Below are 15,728 nucleotides of genomic sequence, written 5' to 3'. Positions count from 1 at the left end.
CAAGAAAAGAAGGGCCCCTTGGGCGCGATACTGATGAGTGTAGGCATTCCAGACCCTACGGGGGTGTGCCTAGGCCCCAGCCATGCCCCTCGAGGGCAAAGAGCAATGAGCACATCAAGACCTGAAAAACCTCTAAAGACACACAAGACAGACCACAAAAACTACACAACAGACACCAACTGGAACTGGCCTGCCCGGCAAACGATGGCTTCGAGCTGAAGACTTTCCCGCTGCCTTCACCTACCCAGAGGGGACTGCTCCGGGACAGCCCCCTGCCCCTCTCTGACTTTAAAACCCCTCCCTGCAACTCCCAGCCCCGTACCTTCCCTCCCCCGAACAGTCTCCAGCGCCAGTCCCTCAACTTAGCTTTCAGAGGGCCAGGAGCCTGAAGCTGTCCTCCACACGGAAAACCACAATCAGCCAACTGGATCTATCCTGCAGCTGCTATGCTCCTCTTATTAATCTGGAAAAAAAGTTGGAAAGAATAAACAGCCCATTGCATATACAGCAGTGCTGTCAGTGAGCATCACATGGGTCAACAAGGACCTTTCTGGCAACATCCCCCTCCTCAGCTGCGCCGTGTCATTCTCCTCTTCTGCTCCACATGGATTCCGGAGTTGGACTCATCAGCAGTCACTCCTTGTGGTTCCTAAAAAGCGACACAAAACCACCATTGAACTTACCAGAAGTCTCCAGCCCCAGGTGCATCCTCTCTACTTCCCAGCTCACTTCGTCACTCATCCCATTTCAAAGGCAGCCCCCACACCACCTGCAAAATCAGAGACAATCTCTTCACTGAGTTGCTACATGATACTTTGCTACTAGACACCAACCCAACCCACAACAGCCTCACTGTCACGAACCACTCCTCAGTGTGCGGCATCGCCCCTCCGAACCTGTGTGTGGCACCTGCTCATACTCCACCAGCAACGCAACACCTGAAAAAGAAATGATACTTCAGCCCAACTATTACCGCTCACCTTGCTTAAGTCAGCCCTGGTGCTCATATCCCATGTCACTTATCAATTCAAAGCTGCAAATAGAAAAATCAAAACCCATAAAACACTCACAGAGCCACCAGTCCCATCTTCCTTCTAATGCCACACACCGACCCACCTATTTACAGTGCTCCGCTCTGCTACATCGCACTGCACATCTTGTCCCTCTGCATCTGAAACACCAATAAACAAGTCACATAGATACAGAACAAAAGTTTCACGATTCCAAAGGTCTTGTTCCCATTTACAAGTATCATCTAGAGCCCAACTGCAGCCAGCCATTCAAGAAGCCTCCACAAAGCAGCCATAATATCTTGGAGATGCAACCTGCTTCAATACTGCTGAACAGCCCCTCCTGCTTAGCTCTGATCTTCCCCATCAATCATTACTGAAAGAGCAGTCCCCACAACCCCCTGATGGCTACATTCGAGATGAATGTACTGCCTTTGCCTCAACAGTCTGGGCAGATCCACATATTGACCACAGACTCTTACCGCTGTTCCACCTCCCACTGACTCTACGCTCCCAGGCAGGGCGTCTTCAAGCCAAACACACACAAGCACAGCATGACACTATAGACAACACGACAAATAACACAGCTCAAAGGTGAGAGAAAACTCTCAGCAAGACGAATGACACCTGCTTAGAAGATGCCACCCGGCAAGAAGACCTACAGGACCATGAAGACATCATGAGGATGTTCTAGGGAAACCTCAGGAGGTGAGTACAATGTAACAGCCCAGGACAAGACACGACTCTCAAATCTGAGATAATGTATGTGCAGGAAGCTGGGCTTCAAGAATTGAGAACAAAGGATGCAGGGAAGAAGGTCCACTCTCTAGAAATGGATGGCTGGAGAGCAGAGCTGCTCAGGCGGTCAGGAACAGTGCCACAAAGGAGGACCATCCAGAAGCTTTGTGACTCGAGACCGATTGTGCCTTAAGCTTGTAAGGCAAGAAAAGCAGCACCTGATTGCCATTATGCCAATGAGAACAGCCCACTTCCTTTACCTGCCTACAAGGGGCTGTTCCTGAACAGCCCTCTTCCCTTCTTTAACTTAAAAAGCCTGTCCTGAAACTGTCAACCTTGGTTCCTCTTCAGTGCCGGTCCCTCACCTTAGCTTTCAGAGAGCCAGGGGTCTGAATTCATCCTTGACAAAAAACACAACAGCTAACTCATTTTCCAGCAATCACTTGGTTCCTCTTCATCTGCAAAAAAAGAAAAAAGAAGCCACAGCTCCAACAGTGAGCATCATGACTGTAAATGCCAACCTCTTCCATGACACCCTCATCCGGCGAAGCTCCGGGGCGTTCCGCTCACCTGCTCTACACGAATCCAAAAATTGGAAGCTACAGCAACAATTAATTATGGCACCTAAAAAAACCCAGAAACACAAAATTACCATTCTGCTTTTGAACAATCACTGGTGCTGTGCACCTCTTCAATACTTCCTGACTCATCTCAAAGGTAATAAACTAGAACACACCAGACCTCATTGACACCCAAACTCAAATACAAAGCCAATATGATGAAGAGCGATGAATCTGCCTCCCTTTCCTAGCTATCCCCCAGTCCCAAAGTTTTTGAGACACCTTCTCTTCTCCTGAGCTTTCAAGGAAATAAGCCCACTTCTTCCTGACAGCTCCTGTCCTTTATTTCCATCTCTGAACCCCTTGTGTTGGCTGCTCCTTGGCACCTATTCTTCTGAGCTGTGTCCTGTGCTCTGTGAGCACCTCCCATGTTCTGCTGTTCCATGGACTCTGGTACAGACCCACAAAATAAGTGATGCCCTCACATGACCTACAGGGAGGCTGCCACAACCTGCAAAAGCTTGAGGGACACCAGGATACTCTGTGGTTAATTAGGAAAGCTGATGAGTTATTTCATACCCCAAAAGACACTATCCCTTACACCCCTGCTGCTTTCTTCAGAAATATTAAAACTGCGTATACAGATGCATATGAGACGCTCACCCTTACCCCCGCTAGGTTGTCTCACTATTTGTCTTTTTAAGAAAAATTTTATCAAGCAATTTACACAGAACACAACAAAACAGGGGAAAAAACAAAATTCCACCCTCAATAAAGTCAGGAATTACAAGAAAATACACTGCACCTGGAATAAATGAAAGCATACAAATTAACCCTGAACATTCATTAGAAAAATATTGACCTTCAATGAAAAAAAAAAAAGCTGCACAGAAGTCTACTTTCTGCTATACATACCACTGAACCTTACCTGGCCCTGAAGGTTTTAGCTCAGACTTCTCACCTGCGCTCCTCTCAATGTCCAAACACCCCTGCCCCTACAGCTGAGTGCCCCCAAAGCTGCACGTCACTGAGGGCTCAGCAGAGCTCTACTCCCAGAAAAGCCCCAGAGCAGAATGAGCATCCTCCACAGGGGCTGTGGCTTATATACCCCAGACCCTGCCCACCGCTCTCCCTACAATCACCTGGGGCACGGGCAGGGCCAACCCCCCAGAAGCCATAAAGGCAGCCGGAGGAGCTGCAGCTGCTTCTCTCCTGCTGTCCCTTTATGGCTGTGGAGTATGGGAAAGGACTGGGAAAACATTGCTATAGAGAAAACAGCCACTATGAGGGAGCAGGGTAAGAAAAGGCTGCTTGGAGACACGGCGAGGGCATCTGGGCAAGCTACAGATCAATGAGAGAGGAATCAAATGGGCGTACCCTCAATGGCAGAGAAGGATAAAGGAGCTCTGTGTAGCAAAGCAAGATGGGAGGTCCTGACAGAATAGGAGAGAGAAAGGGAGGCAAAGTGTTACAAGATGCTGTGGAGATTGAGGAAGGGCTCAGGAGGTGGCATGACTGTGAGGAGGCGGGTGTAGACGGAGGCTGATACACGAAAGAATCCTTGGGGACAGCAAGGAGGCACTTGGGTGGTCATCTGAGTGGAGTACAGATGGTCTTGTGTGGCTGGGGGCTGAACCCAGGAATCCTAGCTAGCATAAAGGAACAAATGAGTGCTCTGTACCCGAAAGATGGCCCCACTTAAAGTGCTACAAAATGAATGCAGAGCGCAGGGAAATTCTGGGAAGGCATCGTGACTGGGAGAAGCAATGTCCTGTGGGAACCGGAGAAACAGAAAAATAGTTGAGACTGTGATAACCAAATCCAGAGGGGATCCACACTGAGTAACGGTGTCATTTGAGGACCAGGGAACTAATAGAGGCACAGCTAGAGGGAAGAGAGGACAGAAGGACTGGGCTGAGTGCTGCAGAAGAGGCCAGGAAGACCCTTCTGCTGAGTCACTGAACTAATCCTTAGAAATGCCCTGGGGCTGTCCAGGGATCCTGGTTTACGAGAAGTCAACTATGTGAAGAGAGTCAGGCTGATGGCAGACTGATAAGTGGACAAAGGACTGTGAAGGCTGACTAGAGACTGTGAAGGCTAATAAATGGATGAAGGTCATCTAGAGGGTGACTGATGAAAATGAAGATACGACCACCAGGGTGCTTGTAACTACTAACAATGAACAGTAGATGATAGCAAAGACTGTGAAATAATGTGTAGCATAATCAACTAATCAAAGGTGTGTTTAGCATAATGATTTTGTAGAGTAGGTATATGTGCCTTGTAAGGTAAAAAGGCGTAAACTAGATCTGTAATAGGTCAGGCGGTCAGGAAGAATGTGAGCTCCAACTTCTCAGCCAATGAGGAGAGAGACAAACTCAGGCAGCTGGGATAAGGGTATAAAACATCTAAAAGCTAAAAGATTGGTGTGCCTCCGCTTTGAGATGCACCCGATTCAGTGCTGTTTCGTACAATAAATTTTTTTTATACCTTTGCTTCGGCAACTTTGTTCTCTTTAAATTCTAAGTGTGAGCCGGTGTTTCTCACAAATGGAAGAGAAATTATAGAAAATCCAGGCACAGGCTTCCTGCAGTATCCTAAAGTTCCCATTAATTGTTGCAATTCTTTCCTTGATTGGGGCATTTGCAGTTCTTCAATTTTCTTTCAGACCCCTGCGAACCCCTGCAGAACCCTATGAAACGCTGTACAACTCTGGAAACTCCTGCAGACCTATACAGACCCCTGCAGAACACTGCAGACACCTGCAGAACCCCTGCAGACCACTGCAGGCCCCTGCAGACTCCTGCGAACCCCTGCAGAACCCTATGAAACACTACAGAACCCTGGAAACTCCTGCAGACCCGTACAGACCCCTGCAGAACACAGAGGACCCCTGAGGACCCCTGTATACCCCTGCAGACCCCTGCAGAACCCTATGAAACACTGTAGATCCCTAGAAACCCCTGCGCAGACCCCTGCAGACTCCTATAAACCCCTATGAACCCCTGAAGACACAGAACCCTGCAGATGCCTACAGACACCTACAGACCCATACGAACCCCTGCAGAGCCCTGCATAGTCCAGCAGACCCCTACAGACCCCTACAGACACTTGCAGAACACTGCAGAATGCCACAGACCCGTACAAACCCCTGCAGGCCCCGCAGACACCTGCAGACCCCTACGAACTCCTGCAGATGCCTGCAGAAACCCTACAGAGCCATAAAGACCCCTACAGATGCTACAGAACCCGCAGACCCCTGCAGGTTCCTGCAGACTACCACAGACCCCTACAGATCTCTGCAGACGCCTGCAGACACCTACAGCTCCCTGCAGAACCCTATGAAACACTGCAGAACCCTAGAAACTCCTGCAGAAACCCTGCAGACCCCTACAGACCCCTGCAGACCCCTGCACACCCCTACGAACCCCTGCAGACCTCTGCAGGCCCCTTTAGTACCTTGCAGAACACAGAGGACCCCTGAGGACCCCTGTATACCCCTGCAAACCCCTGCAGAACCCTATGAAACACTGCAGAACTCTAGAAACTCCTCCAGACCCCTGCAGACACCTACAAACCCCTGCAGATGCCAAGAAACCCTACAGAGCCATAAAGACTCCTACAGATCCTACAGAACCCGCAGACCCCTGCAGAGCCCTGCAGACTACCACAGACCCCTACAGACCTCTGCAGACACCTGCAGACCCCTACAGCTCCCTGCAGACACCTACAGATCCCTGCAGAACCCTGCCGAACCCTGCAGACCCCTACAGACCACTGCAGAACCCTGTGAACTCCTGCAGATTCCTACAGACCTTTGCAGACCCCTACGAACACCTGCAGAACCCTACAGACCCCTGCAGACCACTTCAGACCCATTCAGAACCCTGCAGACCGCTGCAGACACCTACAGCGACTTACAGAGCCCTGCAGACCACTGCAGACTCCTACGGACCCTTGCAGACCCGTACAGCAGCCTGCAGATACCTGCAGAACACTGCACTACCTTTCAAAACACTGAGGACCCATGCAGACCCCGTCTACCCCTGCAGACCCCTGCGAACCCCTGCAAAACCATGAATGAAGCCGTGCATCCGTATTGGAAAAGTGGAAACGCGCATTCGCGGCCGCCATTTTGAAGCCGCGCATGCGTATTGATAGAGCGGAAACGCGCATGCGCGGCCGCCATTTTAAAGCCGCGCATGCGTATTTTGAAGTGTGGGCAAGCGCATGCGCGGTCGCCATTTTGAAGCCGCGCATGCGTATTGATAGAGCGGAAATGCGCATGCGCGGCCGCCATTTTGAATCCGCGCATGCGTATTGATAGAGCGGAAACGCGCATGCGCGGCCGCCATTTTAAAGCCGCGCATGCGTATTTTGAAGTGTGGGCAAGCGCATGCGCGGTCGCCATTTTGAAGCCGCGCATGCGCCTGAAGAAGTGTGGGCACACGCGGCCGCCATTTTGAATCCGCGCATGCGTATCGGTAGAGTGGGAACGCGCATGCGCCGCGGCCATTTTGAAGCCGCGCGTGCGTATTGGGCAGTGTGGGCAGGCGCTTGCGCAGTCGCCATTTTGAAGCCGCGCATGCGCCTGAAGAAGTGTGGGCACACGCGGCCGCCATTTTGAATCCGCGCATGCGTATCGGTAGAGTGGGAACGCGCATGCGCCGCGGCCATTTTGAAGCCGCGCGTGCGTATTGGGCAGTGTGGGCAGGCGCTTGCGCAGTCGCCATTTTGAAGCCGCGCATGCGCCTGAAGAAGTGTGGGCACACGCGGCCGCCATTTTGAATCCGCGCATGCGTATCGGTAGAGTGGGAACGCGCATGCGCCGCGGCCATTTTGAAGCCGCGCGTGCGTATTGGGCAGTGTGGGCAGGCGCTTGCGCAGTCGCCATTTTGAAGCCGCGCATGCGCCTGGAGAAGTGTGGGCACATGCGGTCGCCATTTTGAAGTCGCACATGCGTATTGGGAGGAGTGGTCATGCGCATGCGCGCTCGCCATTTTGAAGCCGTGCATGTGCATTGGGAAGTGTGGTCTCGTGCATGCAGAGTAAACAAAAAGACGCCGCGCATGCACATTGGACTATGTGGGCACGCGCACAGAAACCGCAGAAAGCGCAGAAACCGCTCCGGGTGGCGGGCCGGCCTCCAAGGAACCGCGCACGCGCTCGCGTTGCGGAACCGTCGCAACGCACCGCCCGGGGGCGGGGCCTAGCAGAAGCTGGGTGTTTTCACTGCACACCCGCGGCTCCCCAGCTGCAGTACTGGCTCCTTGCCACCGGGCGGCAGCATCCCTTAATTATCCCGTTTGAGCCCTCATTACATTAACGAGCAGTGACCACTCTCAGCCCGATTCCCTCCACCCAGGCACCGTAACCACTTACCGGTGGGCACAGCTTCCAGCTCTCCACCCTGTCCCCGCTTGCAGCCCGGGCAACAACAGCCATCGCCTCTGCACCAAAAATATGCGGAACAGGGGTTTTTGCCTCGCAACAAGCCCCCCAACAATGCTGCATGGCTCTGTGTGGGGCACCAGAGACTAAGTGCAGGCTTGTGTGGAGCAAGCAGGCGTGGAGGAAACTCACAAAGTCACCTGTGGTCCCTGAGGGGAATTGGGGAGGCCTCCAAACACCTGGAGCTTCCTGCTTCCCCAGGAACGGCTCGCCAGTAACTCTCTTAGGGTTGCAGTTATTGTCCTAGATTCAAAATATCCTTAAATCTGTTCCATCTATCTGTTCCTTGCGACGCGCCAGCATGCCCAGCAGCACTATCCTGCTCCAGGACCTGCCCCACTGCCATGCCTGTGGCCTCAGGGCTGAGCAAAGGCAGAGCCACACCCAGCATCGTGCTGCAGGGCACAGAGGAAAGCACTTCTTCACAGCTTTGGTCAGGAAAAGCCAATGTCGAAGTAGCATTGCTTTCGGAGGAGGGGTTGTGGAAACTTAAATTTTATATAAAACCAAAGAAAAACAAGCCTTCAATACAAATAAGTAACAAAATTCACTTAATAGACAGTTGTGTTATTTATCTACAATAGTCAACAATACAAAGCAATGAGATATAAAAGGTTTCTTGGTCAAAAGCTTACTATGCATTTGGAACATCTATCCCTTTATCACAAGAGTAATCAAATACAAAGAAAGTGTAAAGCTTTCCAGCTTTCAAGAGCTGCCATGATCATAAAACTGAAGAAAAAAAACCCAAACAATTGTTTGTTCTGCAGAGCAGATATTTAAATAAAACAGACTTACACAAAAAAAAAATGCTCCAGCACCAAGCATATTTGCTATAGGGAGCATCTGGATGAAAAAAAGGAATGCAGCAGACATTGAAATCTTTCCTTATGATACCTGTACGTTTTGAAGAAGTCTGTCTCTGGAAAAAGCGAGGTCAGTTTGCAGATACTATCTAAGGAAAGACGCAGGGAAAACAAAAGTCTCAGAGATGGGATCATTGTGTATTCACTGTGCTGCACAGTGACCAAGAACAATGTTCCTGAAGATGAAAAACAAACTCCCTCTGCAGAGAGCACCCTGAAGCCTGAACACCATCAGGAAATACTCATACCCCAGGGTTTCCCCCCAGCTCCGATGTTTTTAGCTGGTATTTCTCTGAGGGAGAGGGAGGCTCTCATGAAGATACTTCATGCTGCCGTGCTCTGAGAAGTCAGAAACAACATGATTGTCCCCCCTCAGCAACCACTTCGTAGTTAAGAGTCCTTCAATTCCCACTGGTCCACGTGCATGAATACGAGAAGTACTAATTCCCACTTCAGCACCTGCAGGAAACACACAAGATAAAGGCAGTTAATCCTCAGAACATGTTCACTTCATACTACGCAGTTTTGCACCTTTTTGTAAAATCAGCTGCCTTCCTTTCAGCGACCTGCCTTTCTCTGCTCCTCTCCAAATGCTAGAAGCTATGTTTACCTGCTCTAATTTAAAAGTTAGAGGAGCTTAACTATTACATTATAAATTGTAATGTTTATACTTCTGGCTGCTACAGAGGTACTTTTACAGAGAAAGATGCCAGAGAGATGGATATCTCTTACATTGATCTTAGACTTGTTTCCTAAGGGTTTAGTCCTTTAAAAAAGAAAAAAAAAAAAAAACTAAATTAGTCAAGGTTCTGATCTTATGTCCTTTCGTACCATTTGGAGGAGATATTGCAAGACCCTAACTAGAATTTTTTAACCACATGGAACACTGAATGTTCCAGCTGATACAATAATAACCTACTACAGAGATTTCCGGTGTTTCTGCCTCAGGAAAGTATGTTTCCCTTGTCTTCTACAATTCACAGCAGGTTGCACCCGTTTGTTTAAGCAACCGGTACTCAGTTTGTTTCCTGCCTTTCATTCCTCTACACTGCAGGGCTGGCACGATAGACAGAGCCGTCTGCCCAGCAGGAACGAAGCATGGCATCTGGTACAGCACCATTAGACAGATAAACAAAAGAAACACTGATCACCAGTCTCACGTCCTGTGTTGCAGTGTTCTATCACTACACGCAAGGCAACATACTTTACTCTGATCAAATAGAGCTTCAAAGGATCCAAAAGATCTTTGCTCCCTCCTGCTAAATTAATCCACATAGCCTATATAGCAGCATTGACTAGTTCCAGCAGGAAAGAGTTAATTAACTATGCTGTTCCACATGGATGAAATGTCTAGGCTTCAATCTTTCCTACAGTACCTTTCCTGAAAGCCTTATATTAGACAGTAAGATCAGAGACTAATCTGATCTTCCCGGTTTAAGACCGTCACACTTTCCCCGCAAGAGCAAATCACATGCCTGCAGTATTTTCTCTCTTACCAAGTCCAAATCTATAGCCATCAGAGAATCGGGTACTGGCATTCCAGAAAACACAAGCACTGTCCACATGCTGGAGGAAGAACTCTGCCGTTTTCTCTGGGAAAGAGGCAGAGAGAAAAATAAAATCCAGTATGTACAGAATAATCGTGCACTCCAATAAACATAACGCAGTGAACAGATAGAACAATACAACTTTCATGTGCAACCTTATCAGTGTTTAAACAGCCTGGGCTAAGGCATGTTCATTTATACCTTCTTCCCAGTGTGCTGATGAAGCAGACTCAGATGCAAATGCTACAAGCAAAAAGATTTCCAATTCTAAATACACTCAGTCTAGAACCTGCGAACAGGGATAGTTGCATGACTGGGAAGAAAGAACAGCTTCCCCAAACATTATTTTGCAGTCAGGCTGAGACAGTTAAAGCTACAGAGTTAGCTCTCCATTAGTCTTAAACATGGAATTGTTCTAGATAATGAAAAATTCTAAACTAAATTGCTATTGCAGGCAATATTTGGGAAATACTATGCAGAAATACCACATGAAATCAGCTAACTAACCCAGTTTAATGCAGAACATGCAAAACCTGAGGAAGCTCAAGCAGTGTGATGCAAGCCTTAGTACTCTGGAGAACCCCATTCTCCGCAAGGCTGTGAGCTGCAGGTCAGTCACCCTCAGCAACCAGACAAACACTAAAGATCAGTTCTGTTTCCAGCACACACCCTAGCAATTTGCTACTGCAACAGGTCCTGTGGCAGTGGGTTACAGTACCGAACACGTGCCTTTAAGTGACACTCATTTAAGCTCAGCAGGTGGTACAGAAACAGAAGTGTGCTCAACTCAGTCAGCTGCACATCAACACGACCTCACTGAGGCTGATCCTCAGGAGTTCCAGGCTGGGTCTGAGAGTCAGCCTTGGCCTGGACGCAGCTTTAGTTAGGTTTAATTAGGCTGGGCACAGCTCCAGCCAGGCTGTGAGCCGAAGGTGTGTTCAAACCACAGGCGGGAGCTGCACAAAGAAGCACAAGTTCACAGCAAAGAGGCAAGTAACTGCCAATTGAGAAAAATGCAGCTTTTATACTAGGGATGCAGAAGTGGGAAGTAAAGGACTGGGAGAGGTAGGGGAAAACCATTTGTGGTCTTTGTTTGCAAGATATAAAAATGACACAGGAAAACAAAGTGGATCAAGTATGATCTTCCCTACAGTCCCTATTCCCTCCAATGAGGTAGGTACTACAGAACCTCACCTCATCGGCCTTCAGAGGCCTAAGGACATCTCCAGGATGCAGGAGATGTTTCTGCACAACCCTCTAATGTGGTAAGTCTGCCCAACACAGGAACACAAAGGAAGTTGGCTGGTAACAGCACGTGCTGACTTGCTATTGGCCAATTGCTCAAGCACATTCCTTAACACCATGGAATAAAAGGCCACACAACATGTTTTCTTTGAGCTAAACAGGACTACAGGCACATTTACCCCATAGGCCTCCAGCTGGTTAACGCCTACTACAGACCCAAGAGAAGAGTAACTACTGCAATACAATGAACACCAGGACCTGGAAGTCAAATCAAACCAGTAGCTTAAGGAAGCAGACCGATCACTAACCATTCTCTGTGATGATAACATCCGTGTGAGAACTTCCATACTTGTGGATATGTTCAACAGCCTCTTGGACACTGTCCACCACCTCAATGCAGCACTCCAGGTCCCCGTATTCTGTGCGGAGAGATTTCACTTCTGAAGGGCTGAATGTCAAATAAGATGCAAACTTCGGGCCAGCGTGAATCTTCACCTGCAATATCAGAAACACGTTATGCTGCTGACCATACTGATGCCTTCCAGGGGAAAGTGTGGCTTCTTGTACTTTGTGTGTGATGGTGTTGATATTCTTCATAGCAGTCCCTGTGGTGCTATGTTTTGGACCTGTGATTCAAACAGTGCTGAAAACACACCAATGTTTTGGCTGTTGCTCAACAAAACTCACACAGCGTCAAGGCTTTCTCTTTCTCTCCCACTCTGTCCCCCCAGCGAGACGGCTCAGAGGGGGAGCAACCGACAGCAGGTGACCCAAACTGACCAGAGGGATATTCCATGCCATGTAATGCCATGCACAACAATGCAAACTGAGGGGAGGGGTTTTTTGAAGAGGGGAGGCATTGCTCAGAGATTGCCTGGGTGTTGCTTTACTTGTGGCAGATGGTGAGTAATTAGCTTTGCCGCATTTGAGTGGGTTTTGGGGGGTTGTTTTTTTGTGTGGTCAGATTTGTTTGTGGGTGTTTCTTCCTTTCTTTTCTCTTTTCTTCCTCTTTCCTTCGCTTATCAAACTACCTTTCTTTCATCCCACAAGGTTCTCTGCTTTTGCTCCTCTTATTCTCCCCTCGGCCCTGCTTGGGACAGAGGAGAGCGAGCAAAGCAGCTGGACAGTACTCAGATGCTGACTGGGGTTAACCCACAGCATCTGTGAATCAAATGTTCATGCAGCATAAGAAAAATAACCCTATACTTCAGGAAACTTAGCAGATCGGTGACCTAAAGACAAGGTACAACAGCTGACATGCTAGCTGACATACCTACCATGAAATACTCCTAGTTCAGGACACATTTCAAATTATGTAAAGTAATGGCATCTCTTAGAAAGTCACCAGGCAGGAGGACAGTACAACATTCATACTGGGAAAACAGCTAAAATCTTGCAGCCGGCCCTTAAGCCAAAAGACTTAAGATCTTGAATAGCTTTTACCCTTTAATTTTGTAAACTGACACCATCTCTCTTTGAGGCACATGTTTCAGACACAAAACTCACACAGACATTTTTCATCTGTTATAAAGATGACCTAACACATTATCAACCTCTGAGTTGAATCGTAGCAGCCAAGACACCTAAACGATGAGAGATTAGAACTGATTAGAACTGAGAATTAAACAATTAGATGTGATACAGCAGAGAAATCCCCATGCAAATGAAACACAAAAAATTTTGACAGGACAAACATAAATGGGTAATAAGGCACGAGTTCCGAAATTTGAAGGCTTTTAAGAAGGTAAAATGACATTTTCTTGTGCAACTGTAAGTTATTTATTTGCATAATCCTGCCAAGTATTTGCATGTTTCCTGTTGTTAGGTCAGATTAGACAGAGGTAACATCCTCCCCACTGTATTAGGAGCTGGGAGGGTGGTGCTGGAAATGCACTAGTCCTCACACTCCTTCCATCCAAAATCCAGAGATCTACCTTTCGCTCTGCCCTTCTCAAGAAACAACCAAACAAGACGTGAAAAAAATCCATTAAGTGAGGACTTGCTCCCGACTATCTATTCTTTTACTATGACCTCTTCAACATCAACATATACGGCCTCTCTATTTTACCTGCACTAAATCACTGCCTGTACACTCTACTTGCCAAATACATACTGCTGTGTGGAAGTCCTCAGTTTATGTGCAATCCACACTACTTCATTGATATTTCTCTCCCAATGCATCTCTGCTACCTTTACCAACAAAATATTACCCATGTCAAAGCAACTAATTAGTATACTGGCATTTCACTGTTCCTTCGACATGCTAGAAGAGAAAATACCTGGGTATTAAGGGCATACAAGATGAAACGTCTTAAAAAATGTGGATGAAAAATTCAGAAAGGAGGAAAGCTGAAAGGGAATTCACTTGCATAAGAAGATAAACTAATAGATCCAAGAAGAAGAGGCTTTCTATCTGAGAGGTTAACAGCAATTAAGTCAGAATCAAGAAGGGTAGAGAAAGAGTTTTATCTATGCTCTTCTAAGGCAGAATATGGGGGTTTTTTCTATATAAAAGTAGTATTTGTATCCCAAAAATGGCACGTAGCTGTCCTGAAGAAGCTGCTTTCAGAACATTTCTACAGGAAAAAGGTGGGGTTATGTGGAGAAGCAAAGAAAGTTCTCCATAAGTTCATTTACATGTACAAAGAGACATATGGATAACTTGTGCTATGCCATCATAAAACTAAACAGGGCTACACCAGCCAGACCAAATGCTTCTAAAGTGTTAGGAAAAAAACCAGCCACAAAACAGAAGTATGAATGACTAACCTGTTCTACTCTCAGCATGTCTATGATCTGATCAAACAACGGGGTTCTCAGCAAGTCTCGATGAATTAACAGAGTTTCCAGAGCATTACAGGCAGCAGGATATTCACACTTTGAGTCTCTGACTGAGGTTTAAGAGTAGATAACTGGTTACTTAACAGATATGACAAAGATTTTCAACAGCACATGAATTATCAATTATGATAATCATATCACATACTCCAAATATGAAGCTCAGTTACACCCATGAAATTCAAATCACCCTCTCCCAGCTTACTTATTCGCGTGACCTTCTCAACGCTGGCATCGGTATCCACATACACATGACAGATCCCTTCGCTGTGTCCCATCACTGGGATTCCTTTAGCAGCCTTCTGGATATTTCTGACCAGCTGCGATGAACCACGTGGAATGATAAGATCTATCAGCTTATCCAAACGGCAAAGATCTTCTACTTCTTCTCTTGTGTTCACCTGTGATAGTTACAAAACCGTCTATGTTTAAACTCTCGAGTTCTACCCATACCTTTTATACACACCAGAGCAAAGAACTGTTGATTTAATACTAGGCACTTACTAGTTGTACCGCGTCTTTGACTCCATGAATGGAGAGCGCTTCTTGTGTCAGATGATGAAGAATTTGATTGCTATGTGCTGCCTCTTTCCCTCCTTTAAGTAGCAAGCCATTTCCAGTGGCTATGGCCAAAGCAGACACCTGTCAGAAAAGAAATTATTTAAGGGGGAAAAAAAAAAAAAATAAAAGGGAGAAAAGTAATCTGTCTCTTCTGTAGGAACAACACCCACAAAATAGACTAAGAACAGGATTTTAAAACCTATTCATTTACTCAATGTTAATCTAGTTATCACTTAATTGCATAAAAAAGTCATTACAAGTAACAGCCCATTTAACTCCAGAAATTAAATATTTTAGTGTTTCAAGAACAAACTTGAGTTTTCAGGGTACTAGTGCCAGGGGAAGACTGCAGAGGAAACCCTGGGCATAAGCTCTGGTATGAATTGGGTAGCTGTGTGGGCCATCACCCTAGGCAAGATAAGTTTTGGTGCAAGAACTCTCGTCTCTAACCACTCTGTCAGAAAGGGGCTAATGAGTTCTTCCTATGAGCAGGAGGAACACTTTCATTGTGCTGTCTAAAACCGAAATCATAAATAGACAACACTTGCCCTAAGCGTGGGAAAGGCCTTCTAGACAATAAGCCAAGCATCACCTCCAACACTTTGCTTTCATGTTTACAACCAGAAGGAAGAGACTGATATTGTTGCTTTTCTGTTTAAGGTGCCAGATTTCATGATTTAAGTTTGGCAACACAACTAGACCATATTTTAAAAAAATGCTCCAAAGAAGCCATTGCTTTTTGGAAGTTAGATAAAAAATGACTTATGCTGTTGAAAACATACACCAAATTTGTTCAGTTTCCAGACACTTGTTCTTATTGTTTTCCCCACTAAACTGAAAACCTCTGTAACAGAGGGGTGGTGGCAGTTACTTTATTGTTTCTTTCAGTTTTTGGTTCTTTTCTATCCAGGA

At 47.0% G+C, this 15,728-nt stretch overlaps 1 protein-coding gene across 4 annotated transcripts in view; it reads right to left on the bottom strand.

Moving 5' to 3' along the window:
- Nucleotides 1-8,293: 8,293 nt before the first annotated feature.
- The window catches only part of ALDH18A1 (aldehyde dehydrogenase 18 family member A1), a 30,640-nt gene continuing 23,205 nt past the window's right edge, over nucleotides 8,294-15,728 (bottom strand). For 3 of the 4 annotated variants that reach the window (XM_014945253.1, XM_014945255.1, XM_014945256.1), the window contains 6 exons: nucleotides 14,760-14,897; nucleotides 14,461-14,656; nucleotides 14,187-14,308; nucleotides 11,726-11,912; nucleotides 10,122-10,217; nucleotides 8,294-9,084 (listed from right to left, as the gene is read on the bottom strand). In XM_014945253.1, the coding sequence (XP_014800739.1) occupies nucleotides 8,903-9,084; nucleotides 10,122-10,217; nucleotides 11,726-11,912; nucleotides 14,187-14,308; nucleotides 14,461-14,656; nucleotides 14,760-14,897 (921 nt within the window). In that variant the 3' untranslated portion in view covers nucleotides 8,294-8,902. Of the gene's footprint in view, nucleotides 9,085-10,121; nucleotides 10,218-11,725; nucleotides 11,913-14,186; nucleotides 14,309-14,460; nucleotides 14,657-14,759; nucleotides 14,898-15,728 lie in introns of those variants that run through there. The other variant, XM_014945257.1, reaches the window with a different exon arrangement.

This window comes from Calidris pugnax, unplaced genomic scaffold, assembly GCF_001431845.1.
Source record: "Calidris pugnax isolate Ruff unplaced genomic scaffold, ASM143184v1 scaffold89, whole genome shotgun sequence".
Classification (NCBI taxonomy): domain Eukaryota; kingdom Metazoa; phylum Chordata; class Aves; order Charadriiformes; family Scolopacidae; genus Calidris; species Calidris pugnax.
The sequence above is the reverse complement of the archived record's forward strand: the minus strand, read 5'-3'. Positions and strand labels throughout refer to the sequence as shown.